Source organism: Bubalus bubalis, chromosome 1 (assembly GCF_019923935.1).
Source record: "Bubalus bubalis isolate 160015118507 breed Murrah chromosome 1, NDDB_SH_1, whole genome shotgun sequence".
NCBI classification, from domain to species: Eukaryota; Metazoa; Chordata; class Mammalia; order Artiodactyla; family Bovidae; genus Bubalus; species Bubalus bubalis.
This window is the reverse complement of record NC_059157.1, coordinates 140,423,730-140,437,946: the sequence shown is the minus strand read 5'-3', so window position 1 is coordinate 140,437,946 and position 14,217 is coordinate 140,423,730. Positions and strand designations below refer to the sequence as shown.

The 14,217-nt window shown below is 37.2% G+C and overlaps 1 protein-coding gene across 19 annotated transcripts in view; it reads left to right on the top strand.

Moving 5' to 3' along the window:
* FNDC3B (fibronectin type III domain containing 3B) overlaps positions 1-14,217 on the top strand; it is a 353,909-nt gene that overhangs the window by 197,678 nt on the left and 142,014 nt on the right. For 18 of the 19 annotated variants that reach the window (XM_025284112.3, XM_006068123.4, XM_025284171.3 and 15 more), the window contains 2 exons: positions 6,944-7,187; positions 10,916-11,206. In XM_025284112.3, coding sequence (XP_025139897.1) covers positions 6,944-7,187; positions 10,916-11,206 — 535 coding nt within the window. The remainder of the gene's footprint in view (positions 1-6,943; positions 7,188-10,915; positions 11,207-14,217) is intronic. The other variant, XM_025284392.3, reaches the window with a different exon arrangement.

Genomic DNA, 14,217 nt, shown 5'->3' with positions numbered 1-14,217 from the left:
TTCTGTATGCAGCATCTCACTCAGGCAAGCCAGACTTGCATGCTAGCTGCATGCATGTGGGCTCACATGTATCCACATGCCATCTGTTCTGCCCGCATCTTGGATCATCACTGGTCCTTGGGGCAGCCTTTTAAAATTTTTCTTTTGCCTCCTACCATCGAAGCTTTTCTTTTGATTTCTGTTGCTTGCAGCACAGAAGTAGGAGAGAGTTTTAGGAATTGAGGAGTTAATTGAAATTCCTGTGGAGCATATTTCAGTTCAGTAAGGGGAGGAACTACCTTCTCTATTAACTATGAGAAAAGATTGTCAAAACATAAATGTTTTTAAGAGATCCATTTTAGTTCTTGGACTCAAAACTGTGGCCCCCACCCCCAGCTCTCTGACTGTATGTGAATTAGCTTAACTTGACTGAGTTTCTTTCCTTTTCTCTCTGAAATGAGGATAACTGTATTTGCCTCCCAGGATTGTTGGGAGGATTTAGTGAGGTGGTAATATTAATAGTAGTAATGGCTAGGGAAGTTTTCTCCTACTGGGTATCAGTTACCATTCTAGGACTTGAACACTGAGTAGCGTTATGTCAGGTAGAAGGTATTAAAGCAGAGCAGCAGGTATTCAGTAAATATTGTTTGTATCTTGAATCCTTTCACATGTCTTCATAACCTATTTCTAACAGTTCATTATTTACATATTTATTTTGCAGCATACCTAACTTTGCTCTACATAATGAAAACTTTGGAGTATAGACCAGGATGAAAATCTGGTTCTCTAGTTGAACTAAGTGCATATTTTAATCATGCTGTGCGTTGGTTTTCTCATGTACAATAGGGATGCTAATATCTAGTTCTCCAGTAGTTAAGAAAGTTAACTGAGATAAATGGCAACAAGCGCCTGGCAGACCACAGGCGCAGGCTGTGACGTGCTTTCTCCTCTCCCTCCCTGCTACTCGCATTAGCACTCCCTCTTGCTATTGCCCCCAGCCTATCTCATTTTGTTTCAATGATTTTCTTGGTTGTGCTTATAAAAGACATTGGTGCAAGAAAGGCAAACGTTCTCCTTCTTTAACCTTTAGTGCCTTATTTTCTGGCCTCTCATCCATGTGTCTAGGCCACAGGATAACAAAGAATACTAGGCACATACAGGTTTCTCAATAAGGACTTACTGAACAGAATGAAAGTGCATGATAAAGACTCAAATTACCTGCTGTTTGCCATCAAGCTTTCTTCCTTTGCTAGAGGAAAGTGGCTGGGTGGTTCTGTCCAGGAGGATAGTGAAAGTGAAAATCGCTCAGTCTTGTCTGACTTTGCGACCCCCTGGACAGTCCATGGAATTCTTCAGGCCAAGATACTGGAGTGGGTAACCATTCCCTTCTCCAGGAGATCTTCCCAACCTAGGGGTTGAACCCAGGTCTCCCACACTGCGGGCAGATTCTTTACCAGCTGAGCCACTAGGGAAGCCCAAGAATACTGGAGTGGGTAGCCTATTTCTTCTCCATGGACTCTTCCCAACCCAGGAATCGAACCAGGGTCTCCTGCATTGCAGGCAGATTCTTTACCAGCTGAGCTACCAGGGAAGCCCATCCAGGAGGAATTAGATGCATTACTATTAAAAGAGAATTGTGGTGGTTTTTTTTGAGTCGGGGGGATGTTTGTTTTTTCTGTTGTTTTTAAGCAGACAAGGCTGGTGGAACTTATGGTAGGAGGCTCTGTTAGGTGGTATATTAATTTGCTCAGGCCACCATAACAATGTACCATAGGCTGAGTGGCTTAAACAGAAATTACTTCCTGCAGCCCCTGTTTTCTTTTAAGGCCTCTCTTCTTGGCTTGTAGACGGCCTTCCTTTGCTGTCCTCACGTGGTCTTCCCTCTGCCTGTCTGTGTCCTGATTTCCTTTTCTTATAAGGATATCAGTCATATTGGATTAGGACCCACCCATCTGACCACATTTTACTATAATTACTTTGTTAAAGGCCTTATCACCAAATATAGTTAGTTACATGCTGAGGTCTGTGTGGTTGGGACTTAAATATATGAATTGGTGGGGGGCAGGGCAGAGTATACATAATTCATCCCATAAGAGGTGGCAACCTGAGGACCTAGCACAGTGATTTTTTCCAAGGGTCTGTGCCTCTCTGGAGAAGGTGAGTGTTCCGTTGAATCATAGCTCTAGAAAAAAACTGTACTTGGTCCTGATATCTAGGAAAAAAAAAAAAAAACTTTGTCCTGATTTCTGAATAGAACTCACTAGGGCTCAGCCTGATTTTTCTTTTTCTTTTTAGGCTAACTAGACAAGTCAATATTTAGCACCTATTTTTTTCTCACCTTTGAATATGCATTGCTTAGCTTATAGTCTGTACCAGGAAATAGTTGTTGAATTGAATACTTGCGATTTGCCTGTATGCAGAGGCAGCATGCCTCAGGACATTGTCAGTTTCATTCACCCCAAAGGAAACGTCTTGTCTTTTCCATGGTCTTTTGTAGCTCAGTTGGTAGAAGAATCTGCATGCAGTGCAGGAGACCCGGGTTTGATCCCTGGGTTGGGAAGATCCCCTGGAGAAGGAAATGGCAACCCACTCCAGTATCCTTGCCTGGAAAATCTCATGGACAGAGGAGCCTGGTGGGCTGCAGTCCATGGGGTTGCAAAGAGTCGGGCACAACTGAGTGACTAACACTAACACAACACTTACAGAAAGTGAAGGCACATTTTTATGGTCTCAGGATTCTTAGACTGAACTCTTTCTACTGTCTATATTCTTCTGCTATAGTAATATATTTCTTTATAAACCAAAATATTTATAAGGTCACCATTCCCTGAGTTGCTTATTATATTGTGCATTATTTTTGCTCCTCAGACTTTCTTATTCTTTGGAGGAACATAGGCCTAATTTCCTGAGACATAGATCTCAAAACTGATCTGATAACTAAATATGCTACAGTTTGTGTTATAGAAGAACAATAAGTAAAATATTTAGCACAATTTATTTTTATTTTTAATTATTTCAGAATATTCCATTTCTTAAAAATATTTTTAGTCATAAGACCTTGATTGGTTAAGGGAATATCCCATTATAAAAGTATCCCATTTCATATGTACATGTAAATAGACTTTTTTCACAAATACCACAGAACAATTTAAGATAATTAAAAACGGGGTTATGAAACAGTTTTCATATATGCCAGAAATTTGTGGTTTCAAAGAGCTACTTCTCTAATTGGAAATCCATTTTTTTGGTGAAGAAAAATAATTTATACTTCAGATTTATTAAGTTTTGTAGTTAGTGGAAATATTTATTCTTATATAGTAGTAAAAAGATAATGTTCCATCTGTTTTCCTTTTACTTTTTCTTTTCCCTGCCTTGACTAGAATTCTTACTTTTGTTAGTGCTGTTTGCTTAATTTTTTTTTTTCCAGTGCTTTAACAAGTCAAAAACTATATGATAAAATGAAAATTATTTCTCTTCTTTCTGACTACCCCTGTTTACCAGCCCGGGGTTGTTCTTCACATTTAGTAAGAGCTCTGTTCTTTTACTACCTCAGTCAAGTCTGTATGGGCTGCTTGATCATTCTAAGTTTTACATTGACTGAAATAAGGAAGGTTGTAAGTTTCTAGAAACAAATACTTTGCTTCTGTGGACCTTCCATTGTCTAGCACAGGATTGAATCAAGATTTCATGAAAGAGGGACATCTAGAATATATGCCCTACTCTTTTCTTAATAGCTAGTGGCAAGGTAGAAGGAAAAAAGACACTATAGAATAAATACATGTTGATATCAGATGGTAAGAAAAATCCATATTTATACTAAAATTGTACAGAATGTGCTACCATATTCATGTTCTGCGTTTTAGACAAAATAGAAGATGCTTGAAATAAATAAATGGAACCTAATCAAACTCACAAGCTTTTTGCACAGCAGAGGAAACCATAAACAAAACGCAAGGACAACCTGTGAAAGGGGAGAAAATATTTGAAAATGATGTGATCTAAGCTTAATTTCCAAAGAAAGGAAACCAATTTAAAAAAGGGGGAGAAGACCTAAATAGACTCTTCTCCAAAGACATACAGATGGCCAAAAGGCCCATGAAAAGATGCTCAGCGTCACTAATTATTAGAGAAATGCAAATCAGAACTATAAAAAAGTATCACCTCACACTGGTCAGAATGACCATCATTAAAAAGTCTACAAATAACAAATGCTAGCGAGGGTGTGGAGAAAAGAGAACTCTCCTACGCTGTTGGTGGGAATGTAAATTGGTGCAGTCACTATGGAAAATAGAATGGATGATTCCTTCAAAAACTAAAAATGGAGTTCCCATATGATCCGGCAATCCTGTTCCTGGGCATATATTTGGAGAAAACTCGTAATTCGAGAAAATAACATGCACCCCAATGTACATAGTAGCACTATTTACAGTAGCCAAGACATGGAAACCACCTAAATGTCCATTCACTGATGAATGGATAAAGAAAATGTAATGTGTATGTGTATGTATATACATACACATACATACAATGAAATACTCTTCAGCCATAAACAATGAAATAATGTCATTTGCACCAATATAGATGGACCTAGAGATTATCATACTAAGTGAAGTAGGCCAGAAGAGAGGACAAATATATGATATCACTTATATGTGCAATCTAAAATAGGATACAAATGAACATATGTATAAAACAGAAGCAGACTCAAACATAAAAAACAAACTTGTGGTTACAAAAAGGGGAAAGTGACAGGATGAAGGGAGATGAATGAGGATTTTGGGATCAGCAGATAACAAACTACTATCTATAAAATAAACAAGATCCTACTGTATGGCACTAGGAACTATATTCAATATTCTATAATAAACTGTAGGGAAAAAGAATGTATATATACTGTGCTTCCATGGTGGTTCATATGGTAATGCATCTGCCTGCAGTCTGGGAGACTCGAGTTTGATCCCTGGGTCAGGAAGATCTCCTGGAAAAGGGGGTGGCTACCCACTCCAGTATTCTTGCCTATAGAAATCCATGAACAAAGGAGTCTGGTGGGCTATAGTCCATGAAATCTTAAAGAGTTGGACATGACTGAGCAACCAACACACATATGTATTCATAGATTCATACACTGTATAACTGAATCACTTTGTTGTATACCAGAATCTAATACAACATTGCAAATCAACTATACTTAAAAAAAAAAAGATGCTTTGATAATTATTAGTGTATACATTAGAGAATTTCTAGTGTCATGGTTTAAGCACCATTTGACATATACCTATAACTTAGCAACCTGAATAAGGCTAATGTGATTAGCTTGCCAAGGCCTGGAAGAGGTTATATTTAATAAAGAATATGTAAAAAGCTACATCCTGAGCTTTAGTAGGGAGTATGACTCAGAATCTTAATTTGATCTAGTTAATGTTGCTTTATTAATGAGCTATTAACATAGTAAATCCTGAAGTTATGTTAATCAGTTCATTAATAAAGATTTTTATTTTTTTAACATAAAGATTAATGGATATTAATTAAAATTAAACCTGTTTTGTACATTAAAGTACAGATTAATAATGTTGATAAACTTGTCATTTTGTCTCAAGCAGTACTTTAAAAAGCAAAGCTTAGTATAATTTTTTTTTATTAGAATGTTTTTAGACATGATTAAGTCATTTTATTTTGGCCCCTAGTCAGCCTCCTAAGGGGTAATGAGAAATCTATTTCAATATACAAGTTTAATTTTCAGTTTTGTTGTTGTTTTAAGCAGAACTTTCTGTCAGTGGATGTGCCTCATTGTCTTAAGCTTGTTTAGCCCACCTGGTCTCTTTGGAAGCCCGGTCCCAGGTTCCACATTCACTCTCGAGCTGTCATTGTGCCCTTCTTTGCAGGGCCCTCACACAGGGCTCACAGGCTTTTACCTGTCCCACCCCTACAGTTCTGTGAAGTCCCTGAAGCCACCTCTGATTCTGCCATTTCATGCTCTTGTTCTCTGTACCCCTCAGCTTTGCCTTTGGATTACAGTTTCTGTTGCATTATTTCATGTCTTGCATCTCAACAAAACTGTTTGCTCCTAGAGCAGGTAGCATGCAGTTGGCCACAGAGCCAATAAATACCAGCATCGTACTGCCTTGTGTTACTTTCCTTGGTTGACTTTTTAAAAAATCATTTAAAGAAAGTATGGATAGAATGTTGATTGGCTCCTTCTGCCCATAGCAGCCCCTGGTCATAATATCTCCTTCACAACCCCTAGGGCATCATCTGGACATCTTGGGAACAAAAGGTGTCCTTCTTGATTTGGGATTGCTCAAGTGTTTGATAGGTGAGGATACCCTCATTTTATCCACAAGCTTGGTTCCAGATTAAATGACCTTTCAGTACTATTATAGTTTCTGAGGCTATAGTTTGTAAAGCCAACCTCTCTTAGTTTCTTAAAGCTCCAGTGTCATGGTACCATACTTGCTAAAGCAGGTGTGGGGTTGGGTGTTGTTGGGCAGATAATGAAAGCTCAGACCTCTAAAGCATATTTATGTGACCCAGAACATCTCTTCTTTCTGGAAAACTGCCAGCTGAATAATGTTATTTCTAAAATTTATTTTACTAGTTGAATTTTGTTGTTGTTGTTTAGTCACTAAATCTTATCCAACTCTTCATGATTCCATTAACTATAGCCCACCAAACTCCTCTGTCTATGGAATTTTCCAGGTGAGAATAGTGGAGTAGGTTGCCATTTCCTTCTCCAGGGATCTTCCTGACCCAGGGATTGAACCTAGGTCTCCTGCATTGCAGGTGGATTCTTTACCACTGAGCCACCAGAGAAGCCCAACTAGTTGAATTAGAGAACCGGAATTCAACATGCACTCTTTTTCCCCGCTTTGGAGAAGAGAAGATTAAAGTTAAGGAGGGAAGTACTCTACACTCACAGAATATTTGCTAATAATACATACAATATTCTTTTTGTTGTTTTCCCTAGGTGATTGAAGACAACACTGGAGTCCGCCGGGTGGTGGTCACACCCCAGTCTCCTGAGTGTTACCCCCCAAGCTACCCCTCGGCCATGTCTCCAACCCATCATCTACCCCCCTACCTGACTCACCACCCGCATTTCATCCATAACTCACACACAGCATACTACCCGCCTGTGACTGGACCTGGAGATATGCCGCCTCAGTTCTTCCCTCAGCATCACCTTCCTCCCACAATATACAGCGAGCAAGGTGAGTAGATTGCTGGCATCTGGAGCTATTGGAACTGGTTACAAAACTAAAGTAGCTTTAGAGAGCTGGAGAGCCTTTGTTTCTTCTGTAAGAAGCATGGTAGAGGAGGCTCTATCTGCTGTGTAAAGCTCATCGGAAATTCCTAGCTTTCTTTGTCCTCGGTTGTATCTTGAGACTCTTTCTTTATATTGTTTCCAAATTCTGTCCCCATCCCATCCCTCAGAGCGCAGGTCATGGGCAAGCCACTTCTCATTTCAAAAAAGAGGCAGTAATGTATCATATGTTTCCATGTCCTATTAACATATTTTTATATGAGAGTGGCCTGAGACAGAGCTGGAGCACATTAGTTCTTAGGCATCCATATGGTCGAGCAGTGGAAGGGAAATTACTAAGGATTTTGTGCCACATTTCCAATGATAGAAGACTGTGAGGTCTCAGTAACCTTTGAGTTTCTTGGATGCTCTTTTGCAATCTTGGCAGAACTCAAAATCCTCTCACTGTTGACATGGTCTTCCTGAATGCTGTTTTTAGTTTGCGAATAGCTATGAGTGCAGCCACAGTTTCACTGTTTGTTAGGCAGATACTTACCTTGAAATGAAAAGGGCCTCAGAGATACCGGCGTTATGTCTTGTTGGTTTTGGCCTTGGTATTGGTTTAGTCTGAAGCCCTTTTCTCTCAAAATGGATACTAAGAAACCAGATAAGTGAAGGTAAAATTAGACTTTAAACACTAGAACTTTGCAAAGTAACTTTCTTCTGTGTCTGACAATGAATTGCTTCAAACATTTATTATGTTGGTTTACAGATAAGGTGCATGAGAAATGTCATCTTGTTTTAGAGGCTGTTATTACCTTACTTTCATTGATTTTATATATATATAAATATATATTATATATAATTATATATTATATATAATTATATAATATATAATATATATAATAGCCATGTTTATCTTTATATATATTTATATAAATAAATATATATATTTATATAAATAAGTATGTATATTTATATTATATATATATATATAGCTATTTTAAGTGAAATCATCAGTATCCTATTTTAACTTAGGGATAGAATTTAATTTTTTTTGTAGTAGCATTTAGAAAGAAATTTAATATAATTCAAAAAGCTTAAATACTATTATAATAGGGTATAGAGAGGTGACAGCAAAAGACGAAATTCATACTTTAAATGCATAGAGGCATCAATAACTTCTTATTGCTGTAGTCTTCTTGCCTAGTAACATAACACTCCAGAACATCAGACACTGGGCATATTCCATGAAAATATTTTGATAAAAACTGAACAATTTCAGTTAGTTGAGAATAGTTTTTAAAAACATATTCAGTACTCATACAATACACATTAAATATTTGAGTACTTTTGAGTTTTCTAGTTGGGTCTAAGTTTAATGACAGTGTGAAAAGCCTTGGCTGTTGACTCATTACTCGATGCAGAGTGTATGACCTGCCTTATTTTAGCAGTCTTGAGTAGGTCCCTACGAGTCTGACACGACTGAGCAATTTCACTTTCACTTTTCACTTTCATGCATTGGAGAAAGAAATGGCAACCCACTCCAGTGTTCTTGCCTGGAGAATCCCAGGGACAGGGGAGCCTGGTGGGCTGCCGTCTATGGGGTCGCACCGAGTCGGACACGACTGAAGCAACTTAGCAGCAGCAGCAGCAGCAGCAGTAGGATACCACACAATTACTGTTTTGTGAATGGTGTCTTTTGTAATTTACACAATAGTATGATTTAAGTTATTAGAATTAAGCAAAAAAAAAAAAAAAAACACTTGTCTTCATTGAATTAGGGTGTTTTGATCTGTTTTCATTAACACAGAACAATAATGTAAAATAAATGAAAGTGCTGTCTTCATTGATTCCTAATTAAACAGAAAACAAAAATCTTTTGCTTTATAAATAAAAAGCCTTTTATATATTCTTGTACCTTAGTTCTCAATGTATATGCACCTAAAAGTAATTCAGACATTTAATTTCCCAAACTGTATGCATTTTAAACGTTATTGATGTTTTTAAATATTACTCTATCAGTACCCATGGTGAATTTTTAAGTCTCACGTGTAATATCTTGTGATATTTAAAATCTTTACCATTCTTTTTCTGTGTTTAGACATGATTTACTTGGGCATGCACTCTGTGAATAGAATTGTGTTTCTCTAGTGAAAACTGGTTATCTTGTAAGTTCAGTTCAGTTGCTCAGTCATGTCCGACTCTTTGTGACCCCATGAACCACAGCACACCACGCCTCCCTGTCCATCACCAACTCCTGGAGTCCACCCAAACCCATGTCCATTGAGTCGGTGATGCCATCCAACCATCTCATCCTCTGTCATCCCCTTCTCCTCCTGCCCTCAATCTTTCCCAGCATCAGGGTCTTTTCCAATGAGTCAGCTCTTTGCATCAGGTGGCCAAAGTATTGGAGTTTCAGCTTCAACATCAGTCCTTCCAATGAACACCCAGGACTGATTTCCTTTAGGATGGACTGGTTGGATCTCCTTGTCGTCCAAGGGAAGATTTGCTTTTTTAAGGTCTTCCTCGAGCTGTGTGAACAGAAAGAAAATGAAAAGTGAAGCTTTACCATTCAACAGTTGAAACATGGTTGTTCAGTTATGTAGGGTGACTTTACATTGCTGATGTGCCTAGAACAGTGCTGGTTTAGGTCTTGTGTCCAGATAAATAATGGGAAGTGTTCCCTAGTTACTCTCAGAAGTACCTGGATTTGGATGGTAATTTATATGATCACTCTGTGCATGTGAGGCCTTTTTTTTTTGTTATAAACATATAAGGAAAATAAATAAATAAATAAATAAAACATATAAGGACCCAGTGTCTGTGTTCTATATTATCATTTTTATTAATATTTAAATATAATTTTTAATTGCTTAAAAAAGTTCAATTTAAAATATGTGTTTTCACCTCAGATCATAAGATTATTTCACAGGCTTCCATTTTCTTTTGAGCCATGTAAAAATACGGATGGTGAAGCCAGGTGACATTCTACTAGTCAGTCAGTGTGTTTTCTGATTACCCCAGAATACAAGTTTAGACAATAGATGGTTATGTCTGGCACCAGGTTGCAAAGGTGGCTTATATGTAATACTGTAATCTCTTGAACATTTCCCTTAATTCTGTGAGCTTTGATTATTTTTAATGGAAATTTCTCATCTCTTCATTTTAATAGATTTTGTTCAAATGTTGTTGGCTCTTCTAGATGGCACAAATAACCCCTTATATTCTTGTTGCTGTATATTTTCCAGTAGAAATATTCTGTCTATAAGGATAAGCATACATTTAAATGTTTTGATTCTGAGGGCTTATTACTTAAGGAGGTATTTGTTAATTCTTTTTTTGTAGATTGCAACTACTAAGAACAATTGACAGGCAAATTCATGCTTAATTATATATTCAACTAGAATATGAACTCTTGATAGAAAATACTCTTTAATATTTTCCACAATCTCTTGAACATTTGTGAACACACAGTATAATTTTTTAAATTATTAATTATTCCTTTATTGGTTAGAAATGAATGGGAGTATTTTAAACATGTGTAATATGCATACCACTCTCTTAAAAATATTTTATACTGTATTTACTGTAAAATGTTAACTTCTTCCTTCAGGAGACAGATCATTTGACCATCTAAGACTTTATTATTGAAGATGTAGACTGAGTTTGCATTTCTCCTAACCATTCTTTTAGAAATTATACCACTCTATGGAATGTCGAGTTACATCACCCGAGAAGACCAGTATAGCAAACCTCCGCACAAAAAGCTGAAAGACCGCCAGATTGACCGCCAGAATCGCCTCAACAGCCCTCCTTCTTCAATCTACAAGAGCAACTGCACCACCGTGTACAATGGCTATGGCAAGGGCCACAGCGGTGGCGGTGGTGGAGGCGGGGGAGGCGGCAGCGGCGGTGGGCCGGGCATTAAGAAAACAGAGCGGCGAGCAAGAAGCAGTCCAAAGTCAAATGATGCAGACTTGCAAGGTAATGTTCAAAGAAGTTTGCCACGAAGAGTGAATTACGAGTTTTACAGAAGAAGTTTATATCATGGCAGTTGGTCTTGCTCGGAATGATAGGGTAGACCTTCTCTTATCTTTGCTTAGCAAGAACAGGAAATTGTATCATCTCTTTTTAATTACTCCTTCATGGCAGAAATATTATTTCTTTGGTCACTTGGGCTGTGTAACAGTCTACTTGATCTCAGTAACAACTATCTGAAAGTGTTTTCACATTGGCTTATTTCTGTTGTTTCATTAACTAGACAGATGTAGGAGGGAGTCTAAGTAAAACCAAGTGTAGGGGTAGTTTAAATCTCAACATAATTATACCTCATAAAACCAGATGTAATTAATTCTATACTGTAGTAAAATTTATCATCTTGTAAGGCAGTGTATTTCTGGCTCCCTCATCAGTCATTGTTTAATGCCACCTTTGGCATCTTGAATGAAGTATTCATAGACCAAGAATGAGAAGGAAGACATAGTGTCACCACATCCAGATAGAGAGATATCAGCTCAAAGGGCATGTTGGGGTTTTTTTTTTGTTTTTTTTTTTTTTTTTTTTTGTAGATTAATTTTGTGACTGTAAGATCAGTTAATTTGGGGAAGAAGGTATGTATGTTGTAAATGAAGTTTTTAGATGAGATTTAGACACAACCTGTTCTTACACCACAGGAGTTAAAAAACAAGCTTTTTATATGGGTAAATGTAGAAGATTGACTTAAGGGAAGCCAAAGAAGAACACTTTGATAAGTTAGGTGAGATTCAGTTCAGTTCAGTTCAGTTCAGTCGCTCAGTCGTGTCCGACTCTTTGTGACCCCATGAATCGCAGCATGCCAGGCCTCCCTGTCCATCAACAACTCCTGGAGTTCACTCAGACTCACGTCCATCGAATCAGTGATGCCATCCAGCCACCTCATCCTCTGTCGTCCCCTTCTCCTCCTGCCCCCAATCTCTCCCAGCATCAGAGTCTTTTCTGAGTCAACTCTTCGCATGAGGTGGCCAAAGTACTGGAGTTTCAGCTTTTGCATCATTCCTTCCAAAGAAATCCCAGGGCTAATCTCCGTCAGAATGGACTGGTTGGATCTCCTTGCAGTCCAAGGGACTCTCAAGAGTCTTCTCCAACACCACAGTGCAAAAGCATCAATTCTTACAGATGTAGATTAAAACAAAGACATGTAAGAGACAAGGTCAGAACTGATTATAATATGGTTAAATATATTCCTTCCTTTTTGGACTTCAACCAGGTAGAAAAAGTCACTGTGTATGTGAGAATATGTGTGTGAATGAAAACTATTTAGTGTGTGGTTGATTGTGTAGGGAAGAATGGCTTCTGTCAGGGCTGAGGAAAATTAGGTAAAACCAGACTTCGGTATCAGCATTTTGCCCCATGTTATTTACATGAGTGAACTGTGGCATGAAAAAGAGTAATAATAAGATATAGTGAAAAGTGAACAGTAATTTCTCTAAGTGAAATGAATTATAGATGTGTTTCATTTTGTTCTTTATTCTTTTCTGTATTTTCCAAGTTATATTTAATTATCATGCATTATTATTACAGTTATTAAAGCATAAATAAGTATATATGAGAAACCCAAGATTTAAGAGGCTTTTAAATAGCTCCTAGAGGAAAGTACTATGTCTGTTATATAGAATAAATTTTAGTTAAATGATACTACAATTTCAAAGTTTGAAATTAAGGTATTAACAATGTTGTAAATTTAAATCATGGCATATAAAATAATTTATACACATACACACAAACACACAAGATTAGAAATAGGTTTCCCTAGGAGAATTTTCATCTATAGAAAAGAGAAAAAGAATGTATTAGCTGTCTTCAGAGAGCTTACCAAGTCTGAATACCTTGACTACTTGATTGATGCTTTAATAATTTTTGCCCTGCCTTGTATCAGAAAAGATTTAAGACAAAACATAGATAAATATAATACAGGCAAATAAAATAAATTTAGGAGGATCTAAGAGGCTGAGAGATTATAAGAGAAGGTAAATAAGATGAAGCAGGGTTGAAGTTAGCATACAAAATTAATGTATTATGAATTAACTTCTGCAAAACTAAGTACCTTCCTTATATATGCAATTATTTCTTTTTGTATATATTTAAATATGTAAGCTACCCTATATTTTAATATCCTGTCATAGCTATCAGAGAGGAAATGGATTTGCATTGAAATCAACACTGAAATGCTTGTTAATGTAAATATGTTTACAGGCATTCTGTCATTTTACCTTATGACAGAGAATATAATTATTCTGAGCACCTCAAACTCGTTGCTTTTGTGTAGAAAACATGTTACTGTGTTGGTAACAATGAGATTACTTTTGCTGTGGCCTTTTAGAAGTGTGTGTTTCACAATGAAAAGAGAAAATATTTTTCTCTCACCGTCAGTTCAAGCTTAGTATGTTACTCCTGTTCTCATCATACTATTTGCCTCCTCAGAATCACTCCAAGTGCTACTCTCCAGGGGGTTTAGCCATGAAACATAAAATCAGATGGAGTATTATCTTATGTACTCTTGCTCATTCCAGTAACCATCTACAGGAGTTTACATGTTGGATAAAAAATATGTATTTACCCAAATGAATTGAAAATTTATACCCTGATCCCCCAAAATGCACATGTATGTTTAGAGCAGCTTTACTCATAAGTGCAAAAACTTGAAAGCAACCAGAATGTCCTTCAGTAAGTAAATGGATAAATAAACTGGTATATCCATATAAGAAATATTACTCTGCACCAAAAAGAAATGCACTGTCTAGCTATGAATGACATGGAGCCACTTTAAATATGCATTACTAAGTAAAACAAGTCAGTCTGAAGGGGCTACATAATGTGAGATTCCAACTACCTAATAGGAAAAGACAAAATTATGGAAATGGCAAAAAGACCTACAGTTGTCAGAGATTGGGGGAGGGAGGGATGAATAAGCCAAGCACAGAGGATGTGAGGGCAGTGAAACGAGTCTGTCTGGTACT